Source organism: Sitophilus oryzae, unplaced genomic scaffold (assembly GCF_002938485.1).
Source record: "Sitophilus oryzae breed Bouriz unplaced genomic scaffold, Soryzae_2.0 scaffold_213_pilon_pilon, whole genome shotgun sequence".
Classification (NCBI taxonomy): Eukaryota; Metazoa; Arthropoda; class Insecta; order Coleoptera; family Curculionidae; genus Sitophilus; species Sitophilus oryzae.
In genome coordinates this window covers 1,822,300-1,843,395 of record NW_022146767.1, presented here as the reverse complement: position 1 = coordinate 1,843,395, position 21,096 = coordinate 1,822,300, and the positions used below count along the sequence as shown (strand labels likewise).

Below are 21,096 nucleotides of genomic sequence, written 5' to 3'. Positions count from 1 at the left end.
TGTATAAATCGATATATATTCTTCTAGCAATTTAAACGGTCTTCAAAAAAGGTCTGATATGTTTCATTTAATTGATTCGTTTGAAAGTTATTGAAGGTTAAAATTCAAAACTTCAAATCGTATATGATAACTTCCACAATTTTATAAAATTTTATCACGAAATATTGGCCCATAAACTTAAAATATCATATTTAATCACGAAATAATGACTCAAAACTCTTTTTGAGCCAAATTTCGTGATAAAATATAAAAAACTAGCGTGTACCCGCGACTTCCTTCGCGTCGAATTAATCATTTGTAATGGTGATGATAAAGCAAAGCAAGAATTTCCATTAACATGCAAACTGAATAAAATTTTCTCACATTTATGTCAGCATGAAAAAAAAAACAATATGGCGATATTATTATATAACTTGGTAATATTTGAAAGGTAGTATAATCTCGTTGGAATTTGACTTTCGAAAAATCCGTTTGCCAAAAATAAGCTTTTTACGTCAAGCAGTTTAAGCAGAATCGTGGTTAATCAATTACCCAATTTTTGGAACACCCTGTATGATTTTTTAAAAAATTTCAAAATATGTAAAAAAACAAAATAAATTATGCGTGTCCAAGCGTTTTCCCGAAAGACTAACCGTTTTTTAAATAACAAAAATTATATATTTGAGGGGCGTGTTTAAACGCCAAGCAGTTTAAGCAGAATCGTGATTACTCAATGGTCATATTTTATGAAACACCCTGTATAAATTTTTTAAAAATCTTAAAATATGTAAAACGACAAAATAAAATATACGTGTTTAAGAGTTTTTCCGAAAAACTCACCGGTTTTTAAATAAGAAATAGTCTAATATTTGAGGGGTGGTTTCACCCCCTTAGAATTCGAGTTTCGAGAAATCCCTTGTTATCGAACCTCTACACCCTAAAGGCAACCTGTTTTCCAAAAATCAGCTTTTTACGTCAAGCGCTTTGAGCAGGATCGTGATTAATCAATGACCAGATTTTTCGAAACACCCTGTATACATTTTTTAAAAATCTCAAAAAAAATTTAAAAAACAAAATAAAATATACGTGTTTAAGCGTTTTCGGAAACTTGAACGTTTTTTAAATAAAAAAATGTTGTAATATTTGAGGGGTGGTTTCACCCCCTTGGAACTGGTATTTCGAAAAATCCCTTCTTATCGAACCTCTACACCCTAGAATCAACCTGTATGCGAAAATTGAGCTTCTTACGTTGAGTAGTTTGAGCAGGATCGTGATTAATCAGTGAGTCACTTAAGGATTTTGTATATTAGTATATATAGATTCTAGAAGGTAACATAATATACGATTTGAAGTTGAATTAATAGTTTAATTACCTTCAATAGCTTTCAAACTAGTCGATCAAATGAAAATTTGTATCAGACATTTTTTGAAGACCGTTCAGTTTCCTATAAGAGTATATATTGATTTTTACAAAACGCTGATTAGTTAGAACATTTTTAAACTCTATGGTTAGAAAGCATTAAAATTCCAAAGAAAAAAAATGTTGTTTCCCGTGTTATTTAAATGGGAAATAGAAAATCGCGATGTGTCACCCCTTAATATTAATATTAAAAGCCCAAACTTTACCAGAATCATCCTGAACGATATTTTCACGGTAATTAAATTTTTTTTTGTGCACCTTAAATATACAGGATATTCCACTAAAAAAGTTTATTTTTTTCAGAAGACTGTGTGTGAGTTCATTATGTTTTTGTTTAACTTTCTGGTGATCTTTTGATTAATTTCATTTGACTTTCAGGCGGTTCAGACCTCAAATGTTCAATAAATTAAAAACTTTGGAGAAGAAGCTAAAATGAAATTAAATCTTTAAAATTTATTACTGAACTATTATGAACTGTTATAAGGACATGTTCTTTCCTACGTTTCGTACAAACATAATTATACTAATTAAATATTAAAAAAGAATGTATACTATCCTGGAATACCAAGTAGATAGCCAAAAACAACGGTCATACCATATTGGGCACCTTATATAATACAGCTGGTGTCATAAAGAGAACAAAAGAATTCAATGGACTAAGTTAATTATGATTTAGAAAATAACAGTTAATTAAATAGAAAGAATAGGGTATATGGATAATATTCTCTTAATTTTATTATATTACTTTATCATCTACTGCCTTGTAAGTATATTCTAATTAATTATACAATATATAGTTTCTGGTATTGCTCATAGGGACTGATGGCATTTAGCATTTCTAAAAACCAAGTCTGACCTTTGCATTAGTGTAAGTATGCATGGTTAGGTTTATTTAATATTAAAATTGGTTTTTAATATTAATCATTTTGGGTTGGTGACATTTCTAAGAACTGTATAGATGTGATAGTGTAAATCAGAAAGGCTTCCTTAAACTGCTCATACAATAATACAATAATAATTATTTGTTTGTGCTGGGTAGATGTACTGGGTGTACTAGGTAGTATAGATTATTATTTTACTAAATTATATTTTTTATAATTTAAAATTAAAAAGCTTACCTATATCTGACGGTAAATTGGCAGTCCTCGACGGTGATACCTAAAAATTGAAAATAAACCCGTATTACTATTTTTATAATTTTCTTAATTAATCAATTTAAATAAAATAATATTTAGCGAATATTTTTACGAAAAACCAAAATTTTCACCAGAAGCAGAAAAGAAGAGTGAAATTATTAGCGCAAAGAAAATAGGTTGGCAAATCAATCAGTTGTTATTATGTTCTGAATTTATTGATATTTCATATTATTCTTGAGAAAAATTAGAATTTTGAAAACGTTTAAAACCAAAAGAAGAATACAATGGCGAACAAATAGGTAATCAACACATTATCCTTCTTTCTAGGCCCTATTAATTTTGCAGAATAACTATCAACACTACTAAATTAAAACGGAAAATCAGTAGCTAAATATATATACCGAGTGCCTCTCAAAAGTGGCTCACCCCTATAACTTTTTTATTTTTTTCTGTGAAAAAAAAACGAGATTTAGTATGTTAGTATATGACATAAATTAGGATTGATTGACGTATTCAATTGTTTTTGGTCACTTCCTGTTTTACCGGAAATTATTACAACTTTTGATTTTTAAATGGCACCCTCGGTATTTTTTTTACTTTATTCGATAGAAAACAACACTCTGAATAGAATGACATATCATACGTCAACTTTTGACATTTTCGCATATGGTTTAATTGAAATTATAACTTGCGGTTCGTAACCAAAATTTGAGTCGAAATACCAAGTGTGTGGTATCAAATTATTCGTAAAAAATGCTTTTTCCAAATATGCTAATGAGCCACCCTCGTTCCATTTGAAAAAATTAAGATATGATTAAAAATACGATTTGGGCATTTTTTAATCGGCCAGAACAAGACAGTAAAAACATTAGACGATCAAATCTATTTTTCCAAGGCTTCTTGATTAAGAATTAGTATTTCTAATACAGCCATGGCACCCTAGATTGAAATTTAAAATACGATATTTTATTAAGCAAGAATGTCAAAAGTTGACATATGATATGTCATTTCTATTCGGAATGTCATTTTCTATCAAATAAAGTAAAAAAATAGCGAGGGTGTTATTTAAAAATCAAAAGTTGTAGTCATTTCCGGTGAAAAAGGAAGTGACCAAAAACAATTGAATACGTCAATCAATCCTAATTTATGTCATACACTAACATACCAAATCTCGATTTTTTATCTGAAAAAATAAAAAAGTTATAGGGGGTGAGTCACTTTTGAGACGCACCCGGTATATAGTATAATAATGGTGTAACAATACTACTATTTTCTAACTCATATTTTCCCCTGTAATATTACATTGTATTGTGACATACGTTTATGCGGTATTTTACGTAAAAAAAGGTCTCTTATCAAAAATCGGCTACAAGTAATTGTTCTCAAGATAAATACCGTCTGATAGAAAAAAACGACGTCAGCGATGGCTATGAAATAAAGATAGCTGTCATTTTATATGTAAAATTATATGGGGAATGTCACCAATCGTCATTTCCAAGCCAATTGGACGCCGTTTTTTTTTCGATCATAGTATTTGGAATCGGAATAGCCAATGCATGTAATCATTGATAAAAATTATAAATGTTTTGTGCCAAAGTTTTAACAGAAAGTGTTTTATCATAATATCTAATAGAAAAAAAACTGAATGATTAATTTAAAAGAAATAAAAAGTTTCCAAATTTATCATTTCAGTCAAATAACTATCTAGTCAACAGATGTTTATTTTTTTATCAATAATGACATGTATTGAATATTTCCATTCCAAATGTGAGAATTTAGAAGGGCGGAAATGTATATTTTTTGCTCAGTAGTTTTTACCATGTACGGACGAAAAGTTATTACTTTTCAAAACAGTTAAAAAAACATGTAGATGGTGCCATCCACAAGTAGGAGTCATATTGAATCAAATTTCTCATGTGAAAAAACACCCAGACACAAATTTCCATTCAAATATGGACGTTAAGTTCAGAAATTATTTAGAAAAAAAACGAAATAAAAATGAAACTTCAATACCCTGTATTATTTTTACTTATTTTCATCTGCATAATACATTCTGCCGAAGTTTCACGAATACAGTTTGGACTAGTAGTGGGAACTATCGAATGAATACTATCGAAACATTCGATAGTTGCAATTCATTCGAATAATTCGATAGCTAGTAAGAAAACATTCGTTGAAAACTATTCGAATAAAAATTATCGAATAGATGCGTCATCTGCCTTGAAATATTGTATTCTAGTAATTCGGCACCAAAAACCATTCATTTATAAAATTCATTCATTTATTCGTCAGGATCGATTATAATAAAATATTAACTGGATTTTAGCTGTCGCCCGGCGACGTAGGTTTCTTTCCGAGAAACCCGACAGCGGTCGGTGGCAATGCTATGAAAGAAGCCGGCATCTTTGATTTTTGCGGAGTCATATAAAGATAAGGACACATTATTTTTTTTATTGAGGTGCTAGTATTTACACAGAAAATACATTATGAAGGGCGCTGTTGCCATATATTGCTATTAGTTGATATTAGCAAAGAATATTACTGTTTGGCTTTAGTTAGTTAGGGATAGTATGTCTATATATTTTTGCATTTTTTTATTAATATTATGTTGTTACACTGCAATAATACTTGTTATTTTGGATGTAGGAAAATGATTTTAATGTTTTTAAGCAAAGACTGGTTTAATAAAAAATAATAACAGTAATGATTTGTTATACCTATTAACAACAAAATTTAAAATAATTTAATATAATTTTTTACGTAGTAGCAAAATATAAACAACAAATTAGATGTCAAAATTATTTATATTAGATCCTATTTAAAAATAATATAGTCTTTAAATTTTTGGCAATGTTGGTTTTTATTAAATAATAATAATTACAGAACTAATTTGTTATATTAACAACAAACTTTAAAATCGTGAAATATAAACATTTATTAATTTTCTAAGCATGCAGTGTAATGGAAGGAAAATATAAATAAAAAATTAGAAATCAAAATTATTTACATTAGGTACTTTATATTACTATTTAAAAATAATATTTACTTTTACTGGCATTTACTTTAAAAAATAAATGAAATATTTCTTCGCAAAAAACTACATGTAAGAGAATTAGCATAAACAAAATACCAACAACTTTACAAAATACCGTTAACTTTTTTTTAAATTGGCACGTGTAAAACTTTCATTTTAATTTTCTCATCCCATAGTTTGAGTTCGATAACATTTACTTAACCACATTACTTAAATATGATTATTAAGTTCAACTAATTCATATTATTAAAACATCTAAAATACAAATATGTATTTTTAAAATTAATTCTAAGTTCATCTCATCTCTCTTAAAAATTGCTTCTTCTCAAAATTTCCCATTAAAAAATAGACCATATACCATATAAAATAAAATAATTGAAAGATCGGGCTACGGAAAATCACACAAATTTTCGGAAAAATTTTGACCACCTGCATACGCAGACAATCGTCAATTAAAAAAAAACTACTATTTTAGTATTTTAAATATTTTAATAAACGCAAAAATAGCACAGTATTTATAAGGCGAAGTTATAAAAATTTGGAAGAACTAATAATGCACTCACGCACACAAAAATCAAACGAATACTAAATTTCATTTATCAAAAGCATTCTGATAGTCGTGGCTCAACGATAACCATTTAGTCGCACGGCGAGGTTGTCACATATGCTTTTAGTATACAAATGAATGATGATTTTATTCGAATAAAACCATTCGATAGTTGAAATCATTCATTCAGTAACCATTCGATAGTCTAATTCATTCGATAGTTCCCATCGCTAGTTTGGACCACCCTGTATAATATAGTTTATTATACATACTTTTGTTATTTATCTCTCCACGATATTACATACTAATTCTATTTTTGTAAATAGCTTAAGCTATTTAGACTCAAAAATAAAGAATCACTTTAGAAAATGTGAATGATATTTATAGGGTGAATGATATATAGTTTTTGTCTCATCAAGCTAGGGAGCCTCATACATTCTATTATGCTCTAATCATCTAGGTGGCAGAAATATAGAATTTTATGTTAGTATCACAAATTATATTTGACAACAAGCTTCATAAAAAGCTTAAAAAAATAATAAATTTTAAATTAATCAACGTTGAAGTCTATTTTTGATTGATGTTCTATTAAATCGTAAATTATGTGCAATTAACTTATTTTGCTTCAAAAAATACGTAGTTGTTCTGTTGTCCACAGAATATTCAAACGCTCTGTATATTTTGTAGGTCTGCTCTGGAAAAAAAATTATCGAAAACTATGCGATGTGGCGTTTTTTTACAAGAGGTAAAAAATGTAGTAAATACTAGAGGGACCATTTACGAAGATCGGTGGGGTTAAAAAATATTTCTACTAAAATTTATGCAGGGGTGGTTTTCACTATTCCCGTACTTTTTTCTTGAATTTTGTGAAAGTCAAATGTTAAAGCCCTTAGTAAAACATAGTTACCCAAAATCTTATTCAAATCGGAGTAATGGTTCTTAAAATATCTTTCTAAAATGTGTTTATTTTTTAAAGCTGATGCCCTCTAGCGGACAAACGAAGCATTTTGTACAGAGGTAAATTGTGTCCAATGAACTTATTTTGATTCTAAAAACACGTAGTAGTTCTACGTCTACGGAATATTGGGACACCCTGTATATGCATTTGGATTTTTATAAAAACTTCTTACGAATTCATATAAATTCTGATTCAATTTAAACGCCGCCATAAACCAAGGTGTTTGTGACTAAAATTATTAGGTGGTTCCTGGTAAGTTTGGTACTGTCCCCTGTACGCGAGGGCAGGGGTACCATCGACCCACGGCTGGTGAATTTACCGTAGTCAAGGCGACCAGGATCTATTACGTCATCGTAGCGCTCGCCGTTTTCGCGAGTCTGCGAAATGAAATGTCTCTCTCAATGGTTGGCTCAAGGCTGTCTCCTTATAAGAGCCTTTAACAATGCTTCTGTATTTTTTTATCCTGTCATTTTGTCGATCTGCCTACGGTTTATGTAGTTCTTGGTAGAAGTACCATATGATCGAATAAAAAACGGCGTCAAAGACGCCTGGGGAATGACAATCGATGATAAGTTTGGTGAGGTCAAGTCCTAGACGTCATTACTTGGCCCAAACTCTTCTTTATTTTTTAATAGCGTTCACTACCAGTTGGTTTGGTAGAAGGTTATATCGAGTAAAAGTAGGTATATCGAGTAAATGGTGTAGTTTAAAATTTTAAAAAATATATATTTTCTTGTAAATATATTTTATCTATCGATTTATGTATGTCTAACGTTTACACACATCCTTTTTTAATCTCTCTATAACTCGTGCTAATTTTAACAAGTATTGTGTGAATTTTTAGTAAATAACGTCTAGAGATTAACCTCGCTAAAATTTTCATCTAGGTACTGTCATTTCCCAGCTGTCTTTGTCGCTGTTATTTTATTTGTAAATTTTTATGAAGAATGTCATTTCGAAGCCAACTCCATAGGGTTTTCATAAATATTTAGCGTGATTCCTGCAAAATTACCTATTGGAGGTAGTAAGAAAACTTTAAGTAAAGGAGTTTTATCTGAACCGCGAGAAAGTAAAATAAAACTACAGACAACCATTATCATCTAGCAGTAATAACCTATGCATGCGAAACCTAGATACCTAAGCGGATATTATAAGAAAACTGCAGGTCGCACTACGAACTCAATAGAACAAAATATGCTGGGAATAACCAAGACAGACCGTAAAAGAATAGAGTAGATACGACAAAAGATTCAGGTAATAGATATAGATGTCCATCCACAGAATAAAATCCCTCAAGCGGCAATGGGCAGAACACCTGGCATGAAGGACGGACAACAGATGGACCACAAAAATTACAGCATGGAACTCACAAAGAATTAAAGACCTAAAAGGAAACCAAACCTGAGATGGGACCGTGATATTAGGAAATTAGCAGGGATAAGTTGGGACCGCAAACCGAACAATAGACAACAATGAGCTCAACTACAAAGAGAGTATCTCTGAATATGTGAGGGAGGCTACATCATAATTGAAAATGGTTGAATAAGCTGAAAATGATAAGGATGATGATGATGACAGACGATCAGAAAGTTAAGAAAATAATATATTTTCACTTTTATTTAGAGATATATAAAACAACCTGTATATTTCATGTTTTTGAGAGGTCTTTCTTTCGATTTCAAACATATACATACTATAGTTTGTCCTATATTTGTCTGAACCATTTTAGAATTATTTTGGTTCATTTAAGTTTCCATTTTTCAGTTTTTGCTTATCTGTCAGGCCGATCTATCTAATGCCGATCAGCCTTTTGGCATTCTTGGTAGTGAAAAGAAGCTGCAAGTATTCAATTTTAAGAGGTTATTCCTTCGATAAAAAAGTCGTTCGGTTCGGCTTCGCTATGATGTACCAACTTTTAAATAAATATATAATAATGTTGGCATTCAAAGCCAATCGGAAAAGTTTCCATCACTCCGTCTTTGGATTTCGGCCTGTGCCGATCGGCAAAAGCCGACAAATTGAAACGCGCATTAAGATATGCCTGTTACTAATGTTAAGGCCCACTATGCATTTTTCGTTGTTCCGGTTGCATTGATTAAACTAGAATAAATGAAAAACGGTTCAAGCAAATATAGAGATACTAATATAAACTTTATCAATCCTATACATTTAAATTATTTTGGATTAATCAATGGATCCGCTGCCCTACAAAATGCATAAAGTGTGCCTTGGACGCAATTGTTATAGTTTTTTATCAGTGACAATTGGACTGTTTGGGGCTCTTAATTTCACCACTGTCTTTGTCGTAACGTCGTCTCTTTTCCGTAACTTCGTCTTTTTCCTAATTTTCTCATTGTCTTCATTTTTATATCACTTTTTGGCGGCATAAAAAAACCTTAGATGTCCCACATGTAAAGTTTTTTACCACATAGTTCGATGGTAAGTCTGCAGGTATCGCACTCTATATAACTGAAAACGTCTGTGCACCGTTTTTTTCGACCACACTGTTTCTTTCTTCAAAATATTCAAATTCTTCATATACAAATTCGAAGGACAAACAATAAATTCAAAATGGCTCAAAACGAAATAAATGATAAAATTACCAACAGATATTCAGGCTGGGGCGACAAACGTCATATCAAAACTACTTCCGTTTAAAACCCAATAACTTATGAAAAGGAATACAAAAAATTTCAAAAATGGAAGCAATTAAAAAACGTGCGAGAAGAAATAAAGTTTTTAACCTATCCTCGCTGTTAAAGTATCATCTGATCTACCCTGGCGGTTAAAGTACTATTTTATCTACTATTTTTGATAGATAAAAATATAAGGCAATTTTAACAGTTGCTATGAAAAAAAAAACTATTTCATACTTGTGTTGATGAGGACCAAAAGCAAAGACAGACACACTTTGCGCACACGCTTTGCGCACACGCTTTTAATGCTAAAATTGATGTGAATCGTTACTGCCTCTTTCAACAGCGAATATCTCCAACAAAAATAAAGATATCGAGATGAATGAAAACAACTATCGTGAAAAGAAACACCCTGAAGACAAAGTGGTTTTTCAGACAGAGTATTTCAAAGTTTCGCCAAAAAACATGTTTATTTTCCCTCGTATAAAAATCATCAAAATCTGCCCACTGGAACAAAATGTCTTGAACTTTGAAATGTGTACATGAAACTTTTAAAATGTTTTTCGTTTTTTTTTCAGTGTAGATGAATTGACAGGAATAGAAAATAAGAGGCATTTTCATTGTATAAAACACGCATTAAAACTGTAAATTTAGTGCCATTAATAGTTTTGCAATCAAGTGTTTATTGGATCCTTCCGTAAATTTACTTTAAAGAGGCATAAATTCCGTTTACCTTGAAATTATTAGATAATTATATTCTAAAATGGGAAAATTTCTTTTATTTATAGCCAATATGATAATGAAAAAATCTTTTTTAATACGTATGCTATTTTTACACTTTTTTTATTAAGCCTTTTTACTTAAATATAAAATTAAATAACACAAAATTTAGGCACTCAAAACATTAATCAGTGATTCTGAAATATACTGCAAGTTAATCAAATGCTAATCTTAAGATGTTTTTCATTTTTAAACTAAAAACTAAAACATCAGCTGTTTATACATTACATAATATGTTTTCTATTTAACGTTTTGGCACAGGCCGAAGTTATTTATTATCACTTTAATTCCAAACATCATATTTTGATATAAATTCCGACACGTGCGTAACTGTTGCTATTTCTAGGTCGTACCACCTTACTGGAAAATATTCACTTCCATACCGTTTTGGGCATTGTGCATTCTGCATTTTGGTAATTTATGGGGATTGTACCTTCAAATCACTGGAGTACCAAAATTCATGGTAGAGGTCATCGGATTTAATATCAAGGTAAATTGTTGAGATATTTTTGATGTATAGGTTTAGTGCATTTTCCGCCGGTGCTGCCACCATCGGAGAATATCGTAAAAAAATGATATATAGGGAAATTAAAATAACTTTGGTTGCACATCATAATACGACCACCAGCAAACTCCATAAGACGACGCATGGTGTCATTGATAACGTGCAACGAAAGTTGTTTTAATTTCCCTATAGGTTGTTCACCACATACGACACGGAGTATTGTAGCTAAACGATTAGATTTTTACAAATTGCTTTTTCACAAGCTTTGGGTTCGTTGAAGGACTATTAGAGCTACAATTTAAAAATATTTTTACAAGATAGAGAGTGTCCCAAATAAATAAAAAATATCAAAGTTGTATTTTTTGAAACACTCTGTATATTATTACATTTTTAGTTTCTACGATTAAAATAAACGATAAAAGTTTATTACACTTAAACCTTACCGTTTTTGAAATGTTTTCTATTTTGTGAAATTGCGGTCAAAATTTTAAGGCTTCATTTCTCCAAGGGTATCAAAGTTTTTTATACTAAATATTTACTGAAGTTTATTTATTGATCAGTTATTGTGTTGCAATAATAAAAATTATACTACGTTATACAGTGTCTAAAATTTTATTTTATATAATGACTAGCTTTAAACGGCAATAACTTGTTTCATTTAAATGGAACACCCTGTATATTTTATGAGAATCAGATGCACAGTTTAATCGTCTATCAAATTGTATTACACCATTTTTACCTATCTCGTCAAGTTTCCGTAGAAAATGCATTTTCTTGTAATTCAAAATTCATTTATCAATATACCCATGGAATACTGACATTTTAGATTATTTTTAAAGATGTACCAAATTTTTAAAGAGTACAGATACTAATATTGTCGATATAGTTTGTTTATTTCATTAAAAAATTAAAAAAATGTTTAAATATTTGTTAAAGAGGACCAATTAGTATGATTCCAGTATTCAACCTACATTAATTGACTGTTTGCGTTGATTAAGGATAATTGCCAAATATAAAAAACTGAATTTTGTATGTGTGTTAGACAGTGTGGTAAAAAGTAACACCTAAAAATGATATATCATATTTTTGACAAATGCTTATTTATAACAACAGAGACATTCATTTTCATAACTTATTATTATATTGATTTCTGAAAGTAACCAAACCAAACCACATCAAATCCACATTTATTTAGAATAATTTATTAACGAACATAATTAAGTATGTAATTAATTAGTATTTGGGCGGAAATATTGGTGGTATATTTAATTAATGGTATACTCTTTTATAAAGATTTAAATAGAAAAAAAAATATAAATTTCTTTTTGTATACAAAGGGGCTAGTATATTACTATTTTGCTAAAAACCATTTTTACTAGCCTCTACATTTTGTACATTTGTTGCTTTAAAAACAATCTAAAATGTCAATATTCCATGGGTATATTGATAAATGAGGTCTAAATTATAAGAAAATGCATTTTCTACGAAAACTTGAAGGGATAGGTAAAAAGTGGTATGATACAATTTGATAGACAATTAAATTGTGCATCTGATTCTCCTAAAATATACAGGGCGTTCCATTTAGATTAAACAAGTTATTGCCGTTTAAAGCTAGAAATAATTTAAAAAAATGTTTAGACACTCTGTATGAGGTAGTATTATTTTTATTATTGCAACACAATAACTGATCAATAACTAGACTTCAGTAAATATTTAGTATTAAAAACTTTGATACCCTTGGAAAAATATCAATAATCAGCCTTAAAATGTTTGCTGCAATTTCACAAAAGAAACTAAAAATAATGTAATAATATACACGGTGTTCCATTTAAAATAATACACTTTGATATTTTTTATTTATTAAAATACAGGGGTTTAAATAGCAAGTATACAAAAAATTTATTTTATAATTATTCTAAAAGTGTTAGGAAGTATAATTTGTCAAAATTCTAAAAGTAAAAATGAAAATATAAATATTTTGATATCTTCAGAAGGTCTAACTTGTATTATAATTTATTATTCCACTAAGAAAACTTTTTCGATGAGTTCAACTACGGTAGCGAGCATAGTTTTACGCACTGTTTTTGCTAGTGGGGTCATAATTGGGGCTATTTCGGCTATAACAAAATTTTTTAAAGGTCCATAATTATAATTTTAAAAGATGTTCATAAAACACGTAATTACTAGTTGATTAAAAAAAATATAGCATTAATATTGCATATTATATTTTGTCCTCTCATAGTATTACGTCTATTTAATTTTTTGATTGTTTAACGGGCACTTTGTTTACTCACTTGTTTCGTCGAACTGCTTGAATCCATTTTTGCTTTTGATCAAATGGGTTTGGTTTGGTTATAAAATGTTTCGGGAGTCTTGAATATCTGGGAAAGTTGAGTTATTGAATGTTATTGCACCCAACAACGCCCTAATTACACTCTCCTTTACGCGATAACATCTTTTCGGCAACATTTGAAATTGCCACAACACAGCACGACGCCTAGTTGGGAATCTTATTCACTTATTTTTTACTACGCGAAACAGCGTTACATCACACAAATCTCGTACCTGAGTGTTTTACAGTTTCAACTACTGCACTAGCAAAAAGCAAAAATACTTAATATTATGACAAAGCCACGATTTCAATATTATTTTAATGCGATCCACATGAACTGTAACCGGGACGGCGCACAGTGCTTCGAACATATGGCTCTAGAGGACAAAAATCCAAAACTTCTCTTTTATTGTAAGCAATTTATTCAAACTAGGTTTATTTGACACATATGATGAGTACTCTCATTGTACTAAATGATGATGTTCTTAGTCCCGCGTTTATGAAAAAAAATCTTATAAATAATAATAATGTTGGAGCTGTGTTCCATCTAAGCAAATAATAAGTTATAGTATGAAAACGGTGTAAGTATTAAATAAATTCCTGTGATAAAAAAAAAATTGAAATAACATTAGAACATGATTCCTACAATATAAGCCTAATATAAGATAAAAATGTTTTTCTTTAATGAAAAAGAAACATTAATGTTATATTTAATTAAAAAAAAACTTAAGATACTATAAATTTACTTTAGGACAACAAAATGCATAGATCGTAACTACTCTGATTCAGGAGAATCACTGCTGACAGAATCTTCCAAATTTATAGTATCCAAATCACAGGTAGATGAAGTATCCTCACATATAATATATTTCTGTACATCATTTTCTAATATGTTACTTTTTCCCGTTGTTACTGTTCATTTTGTCGGTATGAGGGGTTCGGATGTTAATAGTTACCTCTTTAATAGACCATATCCATATATTATTTTTTCCTTTTCTTGGGTATAACATTTTATAATAAATTGAAAGATGGACATTTTTTTTATGCGACGTTTCGCTCCAACATAGTGGACTTTTTCAGGCACAAGTGGTGTCTCATTTGACTGGAAGGTTCATCAATATCTAATAAGAACATATTTTTTGAAATACAAATAATTTTGAGTTCTTATCCTTATGATCAAGCCAAGTATTAACCAGATCGGCATTGCTTATCAATTTTACTCCATCTGAAAAGTATTATAAAATAAAGTTCGTCGCAAGCAGACGCAGGTGAACTATACAAAAAATAAAAGTGTATGAATATGGCAACAAAAATATTCAATAAATACGATATGTTTTAATATGTTTTTTTTTAAATGCCTTTTTGAAGTTTGAAAACGTAAAATTTTTATACCCATTTAAGAATCATCTTAAAATAAATAAAAACTAAACAATCACGAACTTGTTTAGAAATAAATTTAAAGTACATACCTTGTTTAACAATATCCATAGTGGCTTTCAATTAAGTACGTACCCGTTTAATTCCGTAATATACAGAACTACTATGAATGTTATTCTTTTCACTGATGAGATAATGATCGCAAAATTTATTTTTAGTGAAAATATTTGCTAACAAAAATGCTGTTTATGAAAAATAATATACAGGATGGTTGAACATTGCTATAAGTATAAAATTATATATTCAGATATTAGTAAATTTTAACTTATTTTTTGATTTTTGTCCATGGGACGAAGCACTGTGCGGCGGCGGCGGCGGCGCGGCGCGCGGCGTGATATACATACCGAAAATTTCTGATTTCTGCCGTATACAGCGCTGCGGTCGGAATTTTTTGAAATCAACTGAAATGCACCAAACCTATACCTCTAGATTAACTTACTTACATTATAGGCTTCTGGTGGTTTAGCCGCTTTACCCCATCTTCTCAGAATGTTTTTCGGAATAGGATTTGGATACATAGGCGACAAAATCAAGTCGAAAAAACTAATAGGCACTACTTTAACCAGAAAGCTTTTTGTAATTTTCTGTAAGTCAATATTATCATTTCGTTTAAACCAAATATCTAAATTTCAATTAAAAATTTTAGCTCATATTGTCCCAGGAATACTGCTGATGTGCATGACATTAGTCAAATGTGACTACATAGGAGCTGTTCTTATATTAATCTTCAGCATGTCCATCAATGGAGCAGCTGTAATAACCAATTTACAGAATGCTCAAGACTTGGCACCTAACTTTGCCGGAACTATTTTTGGAATTATCAGTTTGATAGGTGGTACTACTGGTTTTATAACACCAGCAGTTACAGGAGCATTAATGGCAGAAAATGTGAGTTTGGCGGAACATAGGAAATCCTATTTAAATTTTGAAAAAGTGAAATATTATCTCCCCAGATGATTTTATGCAAAAATGGGGTCTTTCACTATATTTTGGAATTAGCATAATTAAATAAAGCAATTAATTCTAGAATTTTCTGCTATCTCACTTTCGAAAAATTTGAAGTCGTTCTTAAGAAAATAAATAAAAACAAAAAAGCCCAGAATAAAAATCCGCACTTTATTTTTAATACGTCACACCTGGCATGTTGAAAAGCGGCAACACGGCCGGGCCACCATGCTGACCCACCACCATCTCCACACAAGGCCATTCAACCTTTTCCAATATGGCGGAGTTAGAAGTGCTTTATTTGACGCGTATTTTAAAAACTGTTTTATTTCCAAATAGACATTTTTCACACAAATATCGGGTTAGATTACGTAACATTTCACTAATTTTTATAATATACAGGGAGTCTAAAGCTCTCCACATAAGTATGGAATTTTTTGTATTATTACTTTTATGAAAACATCAGTTAGTTACTTTTTATAAAAAGGTCTGCTTTCTCAGAAAATAGGTAGGTAGTGTACTAGTGTGTAAATATTCAAACTTGAAGTAGCATATATAGGGTGTTCAAAATCATCGGAAAAAGAAATAACCAGAAATATATAACAGAAAATAGGCAATGTAAACTAAATATTCAATTGCAAACACTTAACTACCATAGTTTAAAATTTACTGCACGTTTGATAAATATATACTATTATGGACAGTATAGGAAGTTACTTGTCTTAGTAAAAGCCTTGGTAAATGCTCTTGGAATTATAAACTACACTGGCTTGGGTCAAAAAATATGGAATATTTTTTCTATGTTTTGCAGCATTACACAAATGGGAATAAATTTAAACTATAATAGGTGAGGATAACTAAAAAATATAATATGTGTTTCAAGATTTTATATAGAAAAAAACTAGATAAATACCTTTTTATAACCTTTTTATAACGACTTTTTTTGCATAGTTCTTCAATAAAATATTGGATATTCTGAACAAGATGGATTTAATAATAAATTCTGACGTATGTGAGGGGCAATTGTGACTTAAAAAAAGACTTACATCAAGGCAGGCCATTTATATTTTCAAATGTGAATGTTGTCAATATCTTTCTGTGATCTTTTTGATGTAAAAGCTTGATTATTCTTCCAATATTTTACTTATAGTGAGGTAAGTGTAAGCAGTAGCCATAACTACATCCTCACTAGGGTAACAGAGGCTTTGGCCTTTGGCCTTTTTGAGGCATATTTAATGCACTTCTTACCCGAGAACAACTAGTAGGAGTGAAATTATCTTTTTTAATAGTTGTCAACTATTTTTTACGAAGCTCGTCATTTTTGGGGAATATAAAAGCAGAAACCTTGGGACCCCCTCTATAATTCTCGTGACAATTTGGAACAGAGCATGTAAAAGGTATGCTACAATAAAATGTTAATACCTATCTTTTGATTATTGTAAGTAACTATTATAAAGTACTATGCAGACTGGCGGTGAAGGCATTTTACTCATTTAGGTGTAATATCTTCATAAATACTTCTAGTTCTTACCTTAAAATAATTAATAATAGAGGAGTACGACAAGCACAAAAGTTTGAAGTTCCCTATGTGGAATCAATCTGGTTTGGATTTTTATTACTGTTATTTTATCACAATTTTCTGATCACACCATGCACTGAACACTAAGAAATAAACAAACGTGTTGCAGAAGCACAACAAACTAGAGATAATTAATTATTTCTGGTATGCAATCGGAACGAGAAACCACTATCGGCTTTTCAGGTTAAAGGTAAACAATTTAATAATGCGCTGCCTTCTCGCCATATTTGCCTTGCCCATATCATGTTGATTGGCCTTGAGTTGAGGTGGTGCTGGTCAAATCAAATCGCAATGTTGCCAGTTGTTGGCTGGCGCACGAGCACGGTTCTGCAATGTGATTGGGCGTATTTTTCATACGTCATCAATTGGCGCTTTAAAATTATTTCAAATTAAAGCAATTTGAGGGCCTATAAAAAAGTTATTCAATGTCATGGAACTATTTTTTATGGATAAATATACTGAAAATAGTCTTCTATTTCAGATTTTATCCTTGAATTGGGTATATAATTTTTTGTGAAAGAGCCCATTGTATTGGATTTTTTTGAAGAGGCGTTAAAGTTGTACTATATTCTAGAATTTCGGTTTATTTGGAATAGGCATCTAAAAGTTATTTGCAAAAATCTACCTTCAAATTACTAAAAATTTATAATACGGCCCAGAGAAAGCTACAATTAAAATACCAGCAAAAATATGATTTTGTCATTGTCAAATTCGATGTCCAATTTTTTTTGTTTATAAGAATTTCTGTGGTTTGAAAAAGGTGATTAGTTTTTTTTTAATTGCAATGATCATCTACAGAAAAATTAGTTGAACTGTGAATAGTATGCGCGGTGTATGACTTGTTTGTTCTTTTATTGTTGTATTTTAAATATGTATGTAGTATAATTTAAATTAATATAATGCAACTTTATAATAAGAAAACATTTATACATTCACAAAATACAACAAAGCCTAATAATATAGTTTGAAAACAATGAATATTGAATTAAAATTAAAAAAGTTAAGCGCGACCCCTTGTGTCAAAATTAGATGATTAAATTTTCGCAATTTTTACACCATTGATGACCGGTGGGCCACCGGTCCGGTGGCGCCTCTAGTGTTTGTTCGGGCGGTTGGTCTTTTACTCCCGCTTATGGCCATTAAAGAAAAAGTTCTAAAGAGGGATGTTTTGTGCAAAAGTACTCTGTTTTGCACCTTCAAATTTTTGTAAACAAAATGTTACATTGGATTTGATATTAACACAATAACATTTTTGCTGGTATTTTAATTGTAGCTTTCTCTGGGACGTATTATAAATTTTACTAATTTGAAGGTAGATTTTTGCAAATAACTTTTAAATGACTCTTCCAAATGAAAGGAAATTCTACACAAAAGTACAACTTTAACGCCTCTTCAAAAAAGTCTAATACAACTTTTGCATAAAATCATCTGGGGAGATAATATTTGACCTTTTCAAAATTAACATGGGATTTCCAATGTCCCGTGTTTCGATGCAACACACGGTATAGTATTTGATTAGGGTTTTAACGTGACTATCAGCCCTATCTGCCTGTTTCAGTGCGATCTTTTCAGATCTATAGTGGTCCTTGTATTTTCTCTAGATTACGTTGCATTCTAATCCTATCCTTTTCAAAAACCTAATAACTTGGAGACTGAACTGAACTGTAGTGTACTTAAAAATTATCATTTTTCTTTTTGAGTAGACTTTAATTAAACTTTAATTAATACTATTTTAACTATTTTTGTAGAACGGTATACACGAATGGTCCCAAAACTTTATTATCGGAGGCAGCGTCTACGTTGGATGTGGATTGTTCTTCATATTATTCGGAACATCCGAAATGCAATCATGGAACAGTAAAACTCCTGTCAAAGATACTGAGGAAGGAGTCTCATTCAAGGAAGTTGACGAGCAGGACGATGAGAAGCAAAAACCAAACGAAACAACCAAATTAAATTCGTAGACTGTTAAGTTGTGCATTTTTGTGTGAATGTATTTAGTGTGAAATAGTTTAAAGTATAAATTATTTTTAATAATAATATAAAGACTTATTATTTTTATTTAACGTGTTTTATTCAGTATTTTTTCACTCTTCGAACTTCCAGTGGATGACGTACTAAGAATGTCCAAGCAGCATTTGGACGTCGGGACAACGTTGTGTCACGCGACCAAACGTCGGGGCGCAACGTCGGCACAACCTCGTGCCAACCCTAGTCCGCACTATTTTGGAGAATAATTTTTGGGTCGAAACGACGTTGGATACCTACGTTGGCTAGCAGCCTAATTTAGTACAAACTGCAACGTTGTTTAAAATCTTAATTCACAGAAATACAAAACTATAATAATATGGCGTCTAAGTCGCGTTTTATCCTAAATTGGGATAATTATAGTAAAAATATTATTTTTATGATTTAGTTAGAGACATATATCAGATGGCAGTAAAGGAAAACAAAACAAAAGTATTTAAGTGTGGCGGATGTTTAAAGATCATAACTATTGAAACACTTTAACCAACTCGATCTGTAACTCGTTACCCAAGGCAAAAAATTTAAACGTAAACAACTTTATTGATAAATGTATTGTTTCTGCTTTGAAAAATACTAATGGGCCTTAAAATTAAAGAAGTTTTAAAAATTTTCTTGAATTATTTTTTTAGTAAAATGAGAATAATTTATTTGCAGTCGAAAAAAAATTGTTTCTGCATGTTGTTTAGGGTCAAATATTTCAAGTTAATGTACTCAAAAAGCAGGAATTGGTATTTTAGGAACCAAACATTTTCTTATTCAACAACATGGCGGCTTTCACTTTGTTGTTTTGGAGATTAAGATGGAGTAGTTCGAGTACTCGCATACTGGACTAATAAAGTCGCAGTTCAGCCTTAACAGGTAGTATACTAGTCGCAAGATTGCCTAATTTAGTCATCCTAGACTCTAGCTTGTGCCGCCCTCTATATTCTAAATAAACGAGGGAGTGGATAATGTATCGGTAATATGTCGATGTATATTTAAATTTAGTTTTATATGTGCCTTTTTTACGTCCCATTTTAATTATGTTTTTTTTTATAAAAACAAAAACAGCACTGGACTGTCTGACTGAACAGAACAATGAAGTGAAAATTTAAGATTTAAGGTTATGGTTCAATACAGTTGCAAAAAGGTAGTGGCTCGACGTCCTACCAACGTAAGAATAAGGAAATCTAAACAAGGTTGGAATTAGTAAAAGAGACGACGTTTGCGCAACGTTGGAATAGGTCCTGAAAGTGACGTCGGAAAACTCTTTATTGCCCAACATTGTAACTACGTTGTCCGAATCACCTAAAAATCACTTAAGCAAAAAAGGTTACAAGACAACGTTTATTCGACGTCGCAGAAGCTTTTACTTTGTTGTAGTACTAGTTCAACGTCGGCACAACGTCACAATAACGTTTACATTTATTTTAATACCCAAGGTATGGAGCTAACTATTTTTTGTAACTAATCCAACGCTGTGTTTAGTAAACATGTGGTCGCAAGTCGTGAAAATGCTACTTGGGAGGTTGTTTCTTGGTTTCTTTACTCTCCCCTTTTCGGAGGAGTGTTTTCGCTTTTGCTTCCTCTGGAGCAAGTCCTTCGTGGAGCAGTCGGAGGTATCTCCATGCTTCTACTCCGCTAAGACCTACTCTCAGAGGACCGTCTAGCCCGCCTGGTTGACCCAGGCCAGAAACACCAGAACACCTCATCACTGAGTGCGCCAAAATGACAGCCATTCATGCCATAAACTTTGGAACGACTGATGTCGGAGATAGAGAACCAACCTCTGTAAAACCAT

At 30.9% G+C, this 21,096-nt stretch overlaps 1 protein-coding gene across 1 annotated transcript; it reads left to right on the top strand.

Moving 5' to 3' along the window:
• Positions 1-10,800: 10,800 nt before the first annotated feature.
• On the top strand, positions 10,801-19,349 carry LOC115884224 (putative inorganic phosphate cotransporter). The gene is made up of 4 exons (XM_030902733.1): positions 10,801-10,980; positions 15,215-15,350; positions 15,411-15,652; positions 19,037-19,349. The coding sequence occupies exons 1-4, from the start codon at positions 10,951-10,953 to the stop codon at positions 19,250-19,252; spliced, it is 624 nt and encodes a 207-aa protein (XP_030758593.1). The 5' UTR covers positions 10,801-10,950; the 3' UTR covers positions 19,253-19,349.
• The last annotated feature ends 1,747 nt before the right edge of the window (positions 19,350-21,096 follow it).